At 40.7% G+C, this 17,342-nt stretch overlaps 1 protein-coding gene across 2 annotated transcripts in view; it reads right to left on the reverse strand.

Moving 5' to 3' along the window:
* The window catches only part of igsf9bb (immunoglobulin superfamily, member 9Bb), a 711,231-nt gene that overhangs the window by 392,522 nt on the left and 301,367 nt on the right, over positions 1 to 17,342 (reverse strand). For both annotated transcript variants that reach the window (XM_073029796.1, XM_073029795.1), the window contains exon 3: positions 6,117 to 6,263. In XM_073029796.1, coding sequence (XP_072885897.1) covers positions 6,117 to 6,263 — 147 coding nt within the window. The remainder of the gene's footprint in view (positions 1 to 6,116; positions 6,264 to 17,342) is intronic.

Consider the following 17,342-nt stretch of genomic DNA (forward strand, 5'->3'; position numbering starts at 1 on the left):
GGGATCTCCATTTATCTTCCCACATTCTCTTTAATTCCCCCTACAGACACCCACTCCCAGCTCCACCTCCAGAGTCTACCACTTAGCATCACACTCAGGCCAGAATCCAATCAGCACGTACTTCTTTGGGATGTTGTAGGGAACCGATGCAATTGAAAAATGCACACGCTCACAGAAAGAGCATTCAAATTCCACATAAGTAACACCCAAGGTCGAGACTGATTTGGGTCACTGACGCTGTGTTGCTGCAGTTCCACAAGCTGTGATTTAACTTCACATGCTTCGAAAAGGATTCTTTCCATGAATCTCTTCTGCTGAATGAACAGGTCTGAACATTTTCATGATCAGAGAATTCATTCTAGAAATTATAAAGACTCAATTTATGAATGCACTGTATAGCAGGAGCCCAAATACAGTGCTCACTACAACACCATCACACACTGCAACGCTTGGCAAGCACAGCTCGGAATTGCTTCTTGTGACATGCCGATTTCTTTTCTCCTCCTGAACTCAGTTGGTGAAATTGCTACTTATAAGAAAAGGCTTTCTGCTCATTGACCAGGAAGGCTGTTCAGTGAGGGAAAATGTTATTAAATATCCACCCTGCTTAGATCAAGCTCCTAAGTGTTATAATGAAGAAAGACTCACAGCCATTCAAGAATGCCTACTTAAATTTTGCATGAACCATCACTACTTGCTGCTTCTCAAATGAGATTTTATGACCTGATTAGCATTTTCAATATCAAACAATACTTCCCTCTGATAGGTTCATCAAAAACAATGGCAATATTCTCACTGTTCCGATGGCCTGAATTTCAATGAGGAAGATAGATTTTGGTCTCATGTTGTCAATTCTAGAATACAGTCAAAACAGTAAACTGTGAAGCAACTTGACAAATGCTTACACCATGATTACTGGCTATCAGCCAAGGCTTAAATTTGCCACAGCAGGTGTCAAGATGAATACAGGGAATACAAGTTATTTATATAAAATGTCAGATGATTTCGATAATAACACTTACTGCAAAATAACAGACTTGCATTTACACACTGCCTCTTGCAGTCTTTGGCTATCAAAATATTGCGCAGTGATGAAGTCATAAAGTCATTTACACGGCGTGGATACAAGCCTTTCTGCCCAACTTGTCCACTGCAAAGAGTCCCATTTACCTGTCTTTGGCCATAATCCTTTAAGCTTTTTCTATCCACGTACCTATACAAAAGCCTTTCAATCACTGTAATTGTACCTGTCTCTACATCTTCCTCTGCTAGCTTATTCCATATATCGACCATCGTCTCTGTGAAGACATTGCTCCTTTGTTCTCTTTTAAATATTACCCTTCTCTCACCTTGTATCTATACTATATCCTGTCTCAGAAAAAAAGGCTATGACCAGCCACTCTACCCGTGCCCCTCACAATTTTACAAACACCTCTAAGCTCACTCCTGTGCTCCAGCGAAAAATAGTTTATCAAGCCTCCTTTTATAACTCAAATCCCACAGTCCCAGTGACTGCACTCACAGTTGGAAAGCGGTTGCTACGAGTTGCTACATTACTTGAACATTAAACATTGGTATTCGCTGGAGTTTAGAACAATAGGGAGGGGAGGGTCTCATTGAAACGTAACAAATATTGAAAGGAGTAAATAGAGTATACGTGGGAAGGATGCAGCCATTAGCGGGAGAGTCTAGGAAGAGCGGGCACAACTTCAGAATGGAAGGACATTCCTTTATAACAGAGATAGATGATTACGGATTTCTTTAGCTAGAGGGTGGTAAATCTGTGAAAATCATTGTCACAGACGGCTGTGGAGGCCAAATCACTGGGTACATTTAAAGCGGAGGTTCGTAGGTTATTGACTAATTTATGGCTAGCACGAGAGGACACAGGTTTAAGGTGCTGGGGAGTAGGTACAGAGGAGATGTCAGGGGTAAGCTTTTTTTACGCAGAGAGTAGTGAGTGCGTGGACTGGGACGCCAGCGATGGTGGTGGAGGCAGTAGCGTCTTTTAAGAGACTCCTGGACAGGTACATGGAGCTCAGAAAAATAGAGGGCTATGGGTAATCCTGGGTAATTTCCAAGGTAGGGATATGTTCGGCACAGCTTTGTGGGCTGAAGGGTCCGTGTTGTGCTGTAGGTTTTCTATGTTTCTATTGTTACGAATGTGTCACAACTCTGAGGGGCCAAAGGGTACAAAGTCGCCCCCTCCTTTTTGAGAATCGCAAGATCGCTATTAATTCGGGTCTGGAACCCAGGAAATGAGAGAGAGACACGCAGAATACACAAGGTTTGGAATGTGTCCTGGCCTCAGCGAAACAAAGCCACTGATAACGGCCATTGTCTCTTGGAGACGGAATTGTGTATTGAGTACTGTACTATTCATTGAAGCCCCTCAGGGGGATGACCAGAGTGGGCTGGTTGAGGGATTGCATCATCCCAACCTGATTGACATCTGAGACCCCGTGAGTAAGGATAAAAGAGGGTCTGGGGAACAACCCCTTTAGACGCACCAGGAGAAACGCTGGAAAGCCAGTGACAGCGTTTTATAGCGAACGCCGGTGAGGGCCCGTGTGTGTCCTCCCTTGCCTGGGTGGCAGGCTCATCACGGAAGAACGGCTTAGCTAAAGGAGAGGCCACAAGTGAACGGCCACGCCAACGAGACTCCGACGGATCGAAATCATAAAAAGGAAAGCTGGCAAGTTTCTAAAAATCTTTCTCTCTCTCTCCAATCAAAGGCTGCAGCCTGCATGAACTGAGTGACTTTTATATTTCCATCGGACAATACATTATCCCCTAGACAATGACAGAGCGTATTTCTTATTGATTATTATTATACCCGCACTTTTAGATTTAGTATTGACGACGTATATTATCTGTATGTTTGCATTGATATTATTTTTGTATATTTTTACTAATAAATACTGTTAAAAATAGTACCATCAGACTTCAATGGACCTCTCTATCTTTGCTGGTAAGTGACCCAGTTACGGGGTTCATAACACTATGTTCTAAGAAAAAGGCAAGAAAGTTTAGCTTTATTTGTCACATACAGTGAAATGGCACATTTGTATTAACACACTTGGGACATGCTGGGGGCAGCCCACAAATGTTGCAATGCTTCCAGCACAAACACAGTATGTCCACAACTTACTAACCCTAAACCTGTATACCTTCGGGATGTAGGAGATAACCAGAGCATCCGGAGGAAACTCACATGGTCATGGAAACGACATAACAAACTCCATACAGACAGTGGTGGGAATCGATCCCCAATTTTACAGCTGGATCTGTAAAACATTGCATTAACTGCTACGCTACCATGGGCATCAAAGTTTATGAGGAGAAGGCAGGAGAATGGGGTTAAGAGGGAAAATAAATCAACCACGATCAAATGGTAGAGCAGACTCAATGGGACAGATGGCCGAATCCTGCTCCTATATCTTATGGTCTTATTGGTGCAGCTGTCAAGAATACATCTTCCGCTCCTGCTCTGAGAAGTTATTTTTGTCATCTAACTGAGAGGACAGAGCACACTTTGCCCCACACAAGAGATCCCTTGGACTACTTTGGGCAAGAGTTGGAGAGTTATCCATGATGTTTTCACCAGCATTTACCCCGTCCAACATCACAAAAATGTTCTATTCAATCACAACCACATTTAGTGTGTGGGATCCTGCCGCATCCAAACTAGTTGTTTCTTACACTGAAATCATGACAGTACTTTATTGGCTTTGTGATGACCCAAGGCTATAAAAACAAAACAGAGAACAGTACAAGACAGGAACAGGCCCTATGGCCCATAGTGTCTGTGTTGAACACAATGTCAAATTAAACTAAGTTGCTTCTGCCTGCATATGATAAATATTTATATAATTGTAAAGTTGATATTAAAGAAGGGATGGGTCTAATTCAGGAGGCCTTTCTCTAGTTTTCTGTTGGTGGATGGCAATGACTCGTAGTTCTGAGAAGAGCAGAAGGTTCTCAATGGCCTAAGGGCAGGAATAAACTCACTCAGGCACCTCTGCTCACTGTTTTCAACATATCTGGAATATGTTTAAAAGTATTTAATATCTATAGCACTGTTCACTGTTTCTTAGTTGTTTAATATCTATGTAAATGCCTGCATTGGTTTATCACCAAATATTTTACATAATTGTTATTCCTTATAATTAGTCCCAATGCCAGAAGGGAGAGAGAGACACATCAAAGTTATTATTCAGCATTTTAAATTGTAATTTTGCATTATGCAAAATACCAAGTTGACCCAAGACAAAAACATCACTAAGTACTCAGTATTGGTAGTATTTAGATTATCCTTCAGCAAGGATAGCAATTACATACCTATTGAACAGATGGTGACATAGGCGAGAACTGCACCTGTTTGGAAAATGATTCATTCTGCACATGCATGGACTACTGTTGTTTTAAACTGGTCCAAAAATCAGAATGGCTAAAGCAAAGCTCTCACAGTAAGTTGATGCAAAGCAATAGAGCACAAGCAATTTGGTCCAATTCTCCTCTCTTGAATTCCCAATACATGATCATGGACAGTTCACCGAATCAACCACACAATTTGAATACGATAGAATGGTAGATGATAGACATTAGAAAAAAAAGACCCGTCATTTGATTTATTCAGAGGTATTATATTTGTGCATCAGATTTCTTGGCAAATAAGCTACAATTGGTAACGAAAACTCTGAGGCAGAAAATCCGTGTTAATTGCCAGTGTTAAATTTTAGATTGTATACATGCAAAATAATTGATGTGATGCATAAACCAGAATATTTAAAAAAAATCTTCATGATAGACAAATACAGATTATTGCTATCCAGCAGAACTTTAGTTTATATTGCAAACTTTAGATAGGTCAAATAAGTAGGGTAGTAAATTGGATTAGATGTTGGCTTTGAGGGAGAAGCCAGAGAGCGGTAGTTGATGGTTGCCTCTCTGACTGGAGGCCTGTGACTGGTGGAGTGTTGCAGGGATCGGTGTTGGGTCGGTCCGTTGTTGTTTGTCATCTATATCAATGATGTGGATGATAATGTGGTTAACTGGATCACCAAATTTGCAGATGACACCAAGATTGGGGATGTAGTGGACAGTGATGAAAACAATCAGAGCTTGCAGTGAGGTCTGGACCAGCTGGAAAAATAGGTGAAAAATGGCAGGTAGAATTGACAAGAGCAAGGTGTTGCAATTTGGTAGGACCAACCAAAGTAGGTATTACACAGTGAATGGTAAGGCACTGAGGAGCGTGGTAGAACAAAGGGATCTGGGAATACAGGTCCAGAATTCATTGAAAGTGGTGAAACATGTGCATAGGGTTGTAAAGAAAACTTTGGCACATTGGCCTTCATAAATCAAAGTATTGAGGACAGCAGATGGGATGTTATGTTGAAGTTGTATAAGACATTGGTGAGGCCTAATTTGGAGGATTGTGTGCAGTTTGGGTCACCTACCTACAGGAAAGATGTATATGGTTGAAAGAGTGCAGAGAAAATGTTCAGGGATGTTGCCAGGATTGCAGGACATGAGTTATAAGGGAAGATTGAATAGGTCAGGTCTTCATTCCTTGGAACATAGAAGATTGGGGGGAGATTTGTTAGAGATATACACAACATTATTAGGGGTATAGATAGGGTAAGTACAAGCACACTTGTTCCACTGAGGTTGGGAGGGACAACTGGAGGTCATAGGTTACAGGTGAAAGATGAAAAATTTAAGGGGAACATAAAGGGAAACTTCTTCACTCAGAGGGCCGTGAGAGGCTACCAGCACAAGTGGTGCATGCAATCTCGATTTCAAGGATAAACAGAAGTTTGGATAGGTGCATGGAGGGCTATGGTCCAGGTGCAGGTCGATAGGACTTGGTAACTTAAATGATTTGACATGGGCCAAAGGACCTGTTTCTGTGCTGTACTTTTCTATAAATCCATGACTCTATAAACAATGGTGTGCCATATCAATCACAAATAGGGTATTTACATATGTCATTTTTAGGTAATGACTTAAAATACTAAAAGTAACCCATCTACTGAAGGATTATAATGGAGACCTATTGGATGACCTATCATCGTGCCATATTCTGAGAAGCAAGAGATGATGTTACTCACCATTTACTGTGATATATACCCAGCTGCCATTGTGGAATGTGTCGTATTGCTGGTCCAACATAAGCACCTTACATTCGTACCATCCCTGGTCCTCTGAACGGAGCTGGTCAATTCGCAATGAAGCCTTGTCATATAGACTGGCCCGACCTACAAAACCAAAATGAAGAACAATGCACATTAACAATAGAAATTCAAGACATTCTGAGGCGCAGAAATTAGTTTATTAGTCTTAAATTAATTTTACGGTCACATAGAATTCAATTCTCAGACAATTAAAATCACAAAACCAATCTGAATGTTGGACATTCTGAGATCAAATACTGAGTCAAAGAAACCTAACAACAGATTTTCTAATGCAACACTTAAAAGGATCTCAGCCCAAGTGCTTAAATGTGACTGTTTGGTAACAAATGATCTAATTTTTATTAATTTTCTGTGTTCAATGGGAATACAGGATCTGTACTGAGTACTGTTAAACTAGACCATAAAGTTTACTTATGAATTTGTGCTCACCAAACATTGCTGTCAGTCCTACACTGATATATCCTTTAATGGTCATTAACAGAAGTAAAGTCAAAATGTGCACCATTCAGTGGCCTTAAAGTGCACCCTGAACTTATTCAACGAGCAGTTTTTAAATCTGGTTTGCTGCTGAACAACTTTAAAACCTAATAGCCCTAAGTGGGACAGTAGTAAACGTGGACTGTACTCTTTTCCATAAATGCTGCCTGGCCTGCTGAGTTCCTCCAGCATTTTGTGTGAGTGTTGCTTGGATTTCCAGCATCTGCAGATTTTCTCTTGTTTGTGATAGGACAGTAGTAACAAAGGATTCAGATCACTTGTCCCCAATGTGCATAGAAATCTGCTTATCCAATCACCAGCCCAGAATTTCTTTCCGATGATGAGTAGCTGGTGCTAACCACTGACCTCATAGTGAGTCTGAAATTATCATTGGTGGATCAATCAGTATGATGAATATTCACTCCTGGCCAGTAGGCCTCTTGGTTGTATGCTCAACTTGCTTTCTAAACACAGCAGCTGCCACTTGTAGGATCACAAACAATTGTAAGTAAACCTCTAATGAACAGTTGTTTGACTTCTGGTCGTAAATGTGAGTTGGTCTTCAGTTCTTAAAATGAAAGTAGCAAGCAGGAATCAGCTTGAAGTTAAAACAAGTACTGTTTTATAGAACTGCTTTCCAAAGAAGCTCTGTAGTAGACACTCTGACTGTGAGAAGTAAGATTTAGCTCACTACGCCTGGTTTATCGCTGCTCGAGCTGTAGTATAAGACAATGGGTTGTTTAACTTAGCTTGTATTAAACAGACAAGCTGACTCTGTTACTCAGTTCAAAGAAGCTTGCAGAACCAGATGGACAATATCATCTAGCATATCAAATAACTGATAGGTTTATAGTTGGAAGGTTTATGTACTCAAGGAAGTTAGCCTTACAGCATTAACTGTGAACATTAACCTGAGATCTATGTCTCCAAAATGCTTTTAGACCTTTTTGTGTTAAAAGTGTATCGGAGGAAATATCATGCATGTGTGAAGTTACCCAAGTGGTAGAGAAAGGGTATAAATGTAGTGAGCAGTTCAGGCTTATTAGGAGTGGCTGTAGAACATCAAGAAGCATGATATGAAGATAAGGTGACTAGAATCCATTCCTCTGGCTTAGGTTTCTGCGGTGGACAATTTGTTCATTAGCATTTTCGGTGTGTCACTTTTGATTTATAAGATATGTACCTGTGTTTTTGAAATCCTTTGTGTTTTAGAAATGGTTTGTTATTTGGAAATGTTTAAGACAGAAGTCCTCTGTGAGTTTTAAATGTGTTTTAAGAATGTTGTTTTGATTTAAACATGTATCACTGAAAATAAGTGAACTATACTTCAAACTATTTTGTTAGCAGGAAGTATCTTCTCCTTGGTAGGGAGGGAGTACCCACCACTCAAATAGTGGGTATTGGCAGCTAAACCCACCATGGAGAATAAATGGTAGTTATTGGGTGAGAATTGGGTAGTTACAGTATAATCCCCCTTTTGCGAGAGTACTCGTAGATATTTATATCCGATAGGGCTTAAGGTCTTCATTTGAGCTCAGAATTTCAGAGTCAGCAAACCCAATATCACCACACCTGGGGCATCTCTAGAGAAATGCCAGCATTTTTCTCAGTAGTGAGATCCTGCACAACAATGGAGCCTAGTGTGTAAATGTCATAACATGGAAAAGGTAGGGTTACAGAACAAGCTTTGACCAATGAAACAGTCATAAAGTGATGCTGCTTGGCTTAGTTGATTGAAACCTCAGAAATGCTGCATAGTTTTGTATGTTTGACTCAGAAACACTAAGATAATTTAAAATACACAGTATATTGGGGTCGTTTCTTTTTTGCTCTGATGCCAATGCTAATGCCAGGACTTTGTTGGGTATCCCCTGCAGTTAACCTAGTCTGCAGCCCACAGAGCTGTGACATCTTGACTCCACATGGAATCTCATGTGGTATCACCCACTTCTACAGGTTTCTGACTCTCAGGCTGTGGCTCCTGCCTGCTGAAGCTGTACTGGGTTAAGCCAGAAATGATTACAGCAGTCCCCATTCAAATGAATGGGAGGCATTCACTGCCCGGAGAGAGATGAATAAGTAATAAGGCAAGATCTACTGAAGTTAGTTTTAAATATTTTAGTGTTTTTTAGTTTTATAAATGCAAGGAAAATTAATACCATTAACATTTTTTTTGCATCTTCCAAATTTCATGGACTTTCCGTGAATGGTAAAAGTTATTATGACCTTTTAAACTGCACTGGCACGCTGACAATTTTGACAGCTCATCATTCTGGGCTAGAGAGCTACCGGCTATTAAGACCATTGTGTGAATGCAGTGGGACGCTTTCACCATGGTTACACACAGCTGCAATGAAGTACTGGAGACTGGACTCTAGCGGAAAAACACACCAAGGCTTTAACTGGATCAGTGCCAAGCAAAGGCAAGTGATTTTAGGACAACCGAAGATTTTCACAATTAAAAATGATTTTTAAAGATTTTAATATGTAAAACTAAATACAAAATACTTAGAAATGCTTCAGAATACTTAGGATCAAGTATACACTTAGTGGCCACTTTATTAGGTACACTTGTACATCAGCTTGTTCATGCAAATATCTAATCAGCCATTCACGTGGCAGCAACTCAATGTATAAAAGCATGCAGACATGGTCAAGAGGTTCATTTGTTGTTCAGACCAAACATCAGATTAGGGAAGAAATATGATCCTAGTGACTTTGACTGTTGATGGAATGATCATTGGTGCCAGATGGGGTGGTTTGAGTATCTCAGAAACTGCTCATCTCCTGGGATTTTCACACACTTCAGTGAGTTTACAGTGAATGGTGTTAAAAATAGACAGACATCCAGTGAGGGGCCGTTCTGTAGTTGAAAATGTGTTGTTAATGAGGACAGAGGAGAATGGTGAGTCTGGTTCAAGCTAGCGGGAAGGAAACAGTAACCCAAATAACCATGGTTACACCACTGTTGAAGAGCATCACTGAATGCAAAACATGTCAAACCTTGAAGTGAATGGGCTACAGCGGTAGAAGACCACAACATACACCGCGCCACTTCATTGGGTACAGGAGATATCTTACAAAGTGGCCAAGGAGTGTATACCGATGCTGGAAACGTGAAATAAAAATTTAAAATGTTGAGTTTAATTTTAATGTTTAAGTTCAGTTTTAATTGGTTTATTATTGTCACGTGTACTGAGAAACAATGTAAAGCTTTTGTTTGCAGACATCAGACACTTTCAATAGCGCATCGGTAAAAATTTGTAGAAGTTTGTATCAGGCAGCATCATTGGATATTTCAGGCCGATGACCTTTCATACAAACTGAAATGTGAAACCACCTGTAAAGTTATCTTTCTTTAAATGTTGAAGCCTATCCTGATGGTTATCTTTAATGATAGTTGATGCTAAGTTTGTTAATATCTACAGACTTCAAAGGTTTAGCCTCAGGAATGAAATCAAACTTGGTCAGACAGTTTCAAGCAAACAGGAAGGTGACAGTAACTCAAATAACCACGTGTTACACCAGAGGTGTGCAGAAGAGCATCTCTGAACAGACAACACATCGAACCTTGGGGTGGATGGGCTACAGCAGTGGAAGGCCACAAACATGCACTCAGTGCCCACTTATTTGGAACAGGAGATACATAATTAAAGTGGCCAGTGAGTGTATGACCAAGCTATGATGTAATGATTATCTTTTCTTCACAGCCATTCCTCTGCATTTAAATTAATGAAGATATTGCTATTCTTAAGTGTTCTTCTGTGAAACTGACTGCGTTGTCAGATTTCACCTATGGATAAACTTTAGATAGATAGATAGATAGATAGATACTTTATTCATCCCCATGGGGAAATTCAACATTTTTTCCAATGTCCCATACACTTGTTGTAGCAAAAACTCATTACATACAATACTTAACTCAGTAATAATATGATATGCATCTAAATCACTAACTCAAAAAGCATTAATAATAGCTTTAAAAAAAAAAGTTCTTAAGTCCTGGCAGTTGAATTGTAAAGCCTAATGGCATTGGGGAGTATTGACCTCTTCATCCTGTCTGAGGAGCATTGCATCGACAGTAACCTGTCACTGAAACTGCTTCTCTGTCTCTGGATGGTGCTATGTAGAGGATGTTCAGGGTTTTCCATAATTGACCGTAGCCTACTCAGCGCCCTTCGCTCAGCTACCGATGTTAAACTCTCCAGTACTTTGCCCACGACAGAGCCCGCCTTCCTTATCAGCTTATTAAGACGTGAGGCGTCCTTCTTCTTAATGCTTCCTCCCCAACACGCCACCACAAAGAAGAGGGCGCTCTCAACAACTGACCTATAGAACATCTTCAGCATCTCACTGCAGACATTGAATGACGCCAACCTTCTAAGGAAGTACAGTCGACTCTGTGCCTTCCTGCACAAGGCATCTGTGTTGGCAGTCCAGTCTAGCTTCTCGTCCAACTGTACTCCCAGATACTTGTAGGTCTTAACCTGCTCCACACATTCTCCATTAATGATCACATATTCAAAATATCTCTCAAACCACCTCCGCACATCTCCAACACTACTTCTGCCTCAGCTGTCCTGCTCCTGAAACCTTCATCCAGATCTTTGTTGGCTGCTGGGGCAATCATTAACAAAGATTAACAGGATATGCTGCATTAGCAGCATTGGCAAGGTAGAATACTTTAAGCAGGACTTAACTTCGCAAATTAAGACTTGCTTTAGTGTTCCCACGGGATTTATATATTGGGCTGAACATCAAGCTTCCTTCAGCAGTAAAGAATAGTGGTACCTGCAAGATGAGTAATTAGCAGTTTAATTATTTTTAAGTACTGTTTATAATTACAGGATCAGGGTTTCTGTGGAAGCTGACTTGAGATAAAAGCCTATCCATAACTCTTGCTATTTATTAGTTTCATTATTTAAGACACACAACACGGTAACGGGCTTTTCTGGCCCAATGAGATTGCGCCGCTCAATTATACCCAGGTGACCAATAACTTACTAACCTCTGTGTTTGGAATGTGGGAGGAAATCCACGCGGTCACATGGATAACGTACAAACTCCTTACAGACAGTGGCTGAAATGAACCTGGGACACTGGCGCTTTAATAACATTACGCTAATCACTACCCCTTTGCTCTTCAGAGTCCACCTGTTCACTCTAACCAATAAAGTGCTGCTATCAATTATCAGCCATTTTCTTATTAGTGCCAAGAATATGATCATTGCAAATAATGACAACACACCATTGTGCCTCTACACTGGCTGAGTATGCAATGCCAGGACTCTAGATGACTCCTTCAGTTATGCTAATTGTAGCTGGCACTGCACCATGCACTTCAATTTAATAAACTACACCCTCTGTGCCAACAAGTTATATGCATGCTGCCAACTTCATCTATTTCTACTTCTGGAAGAAAAAATAATGCTGTTGAAGCAATAACATTCATTATGCTTATATGGGATTTCCCCAGTTCATCAGATCTGACTGCTTACAAATTCATTTCTAAATTAAACCTTAAGTCGCAGTAAAAAAATGTTAATGCTGAAGCAGCCTCAACGTGTACTGGGAGAAAAAATTTTGGGAATAGAACATTCTGATTGTCTTACAACCATGAGACCCAAGAGCTCACTCTACAGTAAGTTGGTCAATTGTAATTTCACAAGTTAATTTCCCTGCAACTTTGCTGGGAAGGAAAGAAGACAATCAGAATCAGGTTTAATATCACCGACGGATGTTGTGAAATTTGGTGTTTTGCAGCAGCAGCAGAGTGCAATTCATAAAAATTGCAAAAGGACAGCAAAAATAATGAGGTAGTGTTAATGGGTTCATTCATTTTCCATTCAGAATTCTGATGGCGGAGGGAAAGCAGCAAGCTCTTGCCCTTCCTCCCTGAAGGTAATAGGAAGAGAGCACATCCTGGGTCATGGGTTCCTTAATGATGGATGCCACCTTTTTGAGACACCACCTTTTGAAGATGTCTTTGAGGCTCATGATGATGCTGGCTGAGTCTGCATCCCTCTGCCAATGTTTCTGTTCCTGTATAGCGACTCCTCCATAACAGACAGTGATGCAGCCAGTTAAGATGCTCTCCATGGTACCAATAGTAATTGTAATCCCCCTTCCCATCAGATTCCTGTTCCCTCATTCATCGTTGCTGGGTCTAAAAACTCGGAGCTCCTGAGGAAACACCATAGCGGAAACAGTGGCTGTGCACGAATAATAGGATTTTGAGGCCAGGTTCCACCATCACATCAGGACAACCATCAAGATATCCACCAATATAACCAACAATTCCGACCTCCTGTGGTGAGTTCTTCCCCTGACTACTCCCGTTTCCAACCACAGCCCAAATACCTGTGGTTTGGTAGGTTAATTAACCGCTGTAATTTGCCTGTAGTGTAGGTGGGTAGTAAAATCTGAGGGAATATAGAGAGAATAAAGTAGGATTGAGTTAGGATTAGTGTAACTGGGTGCCTGAAGATCAGCATGGGCTCAGGGACTGAAGGCCTTGTTTCTGTGCCGTATGACTCCTTAGCTGTGGCTCAGCGAACAATAAATGTGTTTCCAAGAACCAGTTTAAAAAACTAATTTATTGTAGTTTCTGTAACATTGGTGTGGTAGTTGCTGTGTACTACAGAAATAAAAGGATTGAGCTATCAAGGGTATCCATTGTGCAAGGTAGAAATCTTCATTGCTTTTTAATTAAATTTGAAAAAAAAGGAAATATAATTGGTACACAATTCCTGTACAATCATTGAGCCATCAGATCAGTAATTTTCCCTCAGCAGATGAGGTTTGTCGTGGCATACATCGCAGAGAACGACGATAGATCAGAAGGTTCTCTATTACACAGCTCTACACTACAGGACAAACCTTGAAAAGAATTCCCTCATAGAAGGGATGAAACTCTTAAACTATGGCAGATTCCAATACAACAAAATCTTGCCACACGGAATATTTGGATATTAAAGGTCCATATATACCAATGAACACATTAAGATCATAAATAATTATAAAACAGTTTATTACACGTTTCACAGCTCTGGGTATTTCAGAGCATGGAAGTATTTTTAACTTGACTATCGAAGTCATTAGGAAGGTTGGTCATTCAGAAAAGGGATGTTTGAGCTGGACGGTGTATTCTACATATCCTCAAATTATGTGTAAACAGGGCCAGTATGTGTTTCCTCAACCAATCAGATTAAAGGATTCTATCCAATTCACCAGACTACACTCAGAACGCAATAAAATATTTGTTGAAATGTGAAATCGTGGAAGGAAAGTAATATGGAGAAAGAGAGAAAAAAAGAAAACTTTAGTGTTCATAATTTTAAAGAATGATAAATTAAATCTGAAGAGAAGGGGGTTTATGCTGTAATCATTTACTTTCAGTACCAGAGATTAATAGTTATAATGATTTTTCACCTCACTAAAAATTCACTCTCATCTTATTCAATAAGCTGCAACCCTTCATGGCATATTTAGTGGGTATCTGGTAGGACATTCTGGATAATCTTGCCCTTCATACGACTGAAGGACAAATCTCTCTGTGAAGTAGTGGTTCTAGACAACCAAGAAAGCATCATTGTTCCAATTTGTACTTACATGATTGCACTTTCAAAGGTCAGAATTTTCCATCCTATTTACTTTCCTCCTTTTAAACTAACACCTCAGTGTTGTGGATATCCTCCAATTTTTGGGGTTCTGGGGTAGCTGCTGGTGCCGATGTAAGACCTGCAGAACTCTGCCACAGCTAGGAGAGGATGGGCTAAATGCTCAGCTAGTTGAGAGACAAAGTTCTGCTTCTGTTGGGCTTCCATGTGCCTCTAAAGAACAGACTCAAGGTTCTCAATATAACCTAGGGATCCCCAGGAGACAGTGGGGAAGTTACACTCTCTCAAAGAGATTTTCAAATCACTTTTTGAATCTTTTTTCTCTCAGACTGGAACCCCATTGGCACGATGCTCAGAATAGGATGCCAGTATTGACAATCCGATGCTGGGCAAGTAACCGATGTAACCTGACTATCAAAGTTGCCTGAATGTAACTATGAGGACATTGGGAGAAGATGCTGGTGTTAATTTCCTTTTATTAGTAATGGATTTGCCAGGCGGTACCGTTCCCAGTACCTGCTACAGTAATGTATTCCACTGAAGGAGTCAGGAGAGAGGATATCACAGCTGCCCAATAGGACCATGGTAGTTCAAGACAGAAATAGGACTGATTTTCAAACATTTTCACGTGGGCAAAAGCTATGCTGGTTCATCACTGATGTCTCCTATTTTCAGTTAATGGCTCCCAAGATATGGGCTGCCTGTTAAAACTTGTTTTTTGTTTATTCTATAATAGCCATCAGCACAGTCAGTCACAGAATTATAATCAATATTGAACCAGAGATGCTATTGCAAATGCATTCTGGGATGAAATGATCTGCCTATTGTATTTGCAACCAACAAACAATTCTCATCCAAAACCGCAGCTGTTATTTAGAGGACTGGTAAAGGACGTTATTGTGATGAAGAATCTCAACCAAATGATCATCAATTTCTTTTTTAGCCAAATGTAAAATCATGGTGAACTGCCTGATTATTTCTTTCAGATATAATTCCTGCTCAGTGTTTGCATGGTCTTGGGAATATTGCAGCCCGAGTGAATTTCGGTTGCAACAGTTGAAAATAACACTTCAACAAGTGTACCTATCTGCTCCAATGAACAAAACACAAATATCAAATTACAAAAGGCTGATAGGATTCAGACGTGATATCCTGAGACTGCTATACTCGCGTCACTGAAGCCTGGAGTAGTACTAAAGCAGCCATTCAAGCCATTAAATCTGCATCAACTCTCTCAAAAAGTAATCCAGTTAGAACAATACCATCATTAAAAAGGATCCAGTGCTTTCCCGGTGTATATGATGAATAAACTCTTCTCGGGCTTCCAGCTGAGCACAGGTATTGATTATAGCTGAGGTTTCGACGACAAACTCTGCCATCTTCACCAGAGATGATGCCTGGGCATGTCTAGTCTGGTGGTATTTATACCCCCATTGTCCATCCTTCCTGATTGGTTAGTCTTCATCCAATCAGGTTTCTGCTATCTTATCTTCTTTACAATCAAATTACAGTTCTTAGCTAGAGCAAAGCCATTGAAATAAATCTGGAGGAAAAGAATTTTCGACAAGGTAGGACAGCAGAAACCTGATTGGATGAGGACTAACCAATCAGACGGATGGACTATGGGGGTCTAAATACCACTGAACCAGACATGCCCAGGGACCATCCCGGATGAAGATGGCAGAGCTTGGCGTCGAAACCTTGGTTATAATCGATACCTGTACTCGGCTGGAAGCCAGAGAATTTATTAATTGCTAACCTCATTAGATTCACAGAGTTATATTCCACAGTGAAAGGCCCTTTTGACCATAGAATCTACACCAAACATCAAGCACCCATTTACACAAGTCCTATTTTATTCTCCCCATGGTCCCATCAACTCCCAAAACATTATACCACTCACACACACACTAAAGGCAATTTATCCACCAAATCAATGCATCTTTGGGATGTTGGAGGCAACCACAGTACTTATAGGAACCTAACACAGCCACAGCGAAAACTTGCAAACTCCAAACCAAGTGCCATTGGATGTCAGGATTCAGCCTGGGTGACGGGCGCTGTGAGGCCGCAGTTCTCCCAGCTGTGCAGCTGCTCTGCTCACTTGTTCCCCATGTCCCCATGATCTGTTCTTTCCCAATACTGTAGTTATACCGTTCCCTTTCCAAGGTTATGATTGGGTGTCCACACTGTACCCTATTAGCAGTCCAAACCTCAATGCTACCTTGCCTCTGTTAGTTACTTTAAAACTGCATTAAAGTATCTTCTCATCCTTCAAGACTTTAAGCATTCATTTCAAAGATCCTCTTTGCTTTCACTGCCTGAAGAACACCAGTCAAAATAAGATACAAATCCACAAGTGGAACTTATCCAGTAAATCTCTTCTGCACCATTTCAAAAACTTAGAGCCTTTCTAAAGTCTGGTAGAATCAATACTCCAACTGGGGCTAAACCAAAGTTTATTGTTACCATAGCAACCTGCATTTATATAATGGCTCTTTACAGAAGTGTTTTCAATGAAAAAGGCCTGAGGATAGCAGGAGGTGATTCTCTCACCACAGGACTTTTTTTTAACAAAAATAAACTATTCATAATAAAATAAATTTATAAGAATAAACCATTTCATTCTTGACATTCAAAGTTAATGCTTTCAGTACTGTTGTATTACATTCCTAAACACCAAGAGCATTGCTGCCACTTGTGTGGCTCCCTGGGGTGGTAATCCTATTACAATAATTGAGGGGCTTCCACCCCCAATCCAGCCCCTCCCTCTCCAGTAGCACAAGAACCCTACACCATAGTCCTCCCCCACTGAGCCCTTGAGGTTCATTGTGTCCCTCAGCAAGTATTCCTGCAGTCTGGAATGTGCCTGTTGGCAGCATTCGTCCACAGACATCTCGATGTTCAGGCAGACCAACTACTTTCAGGCAGAGCAAAGGGCACCTTTCACCAAAGATCTGCCAGCAGCACTTGATGTCTCCCTCCGTACGGGTCCCTGGGAACAGCTCGCAGATCAGAGAATCCGCTGTCCAGCAGCTGTTTGGTG

This window comes from Hemitrygon akajei, chromosome 26, assembly GCF_048418815.1.
Source record: "Hemitrygon akajei chromosome 26, sHemAka1.3, whole genome shotgun sequence".
In the NCBI taxonomy this organism is placed as follows: domain Eukaryota; kingdom Metazoa; phylum Chordata; class Chondrichthyes; order Myliobatiformes; family Dasyatidae; genus Hemitrygon; species Hemitrygon akajei.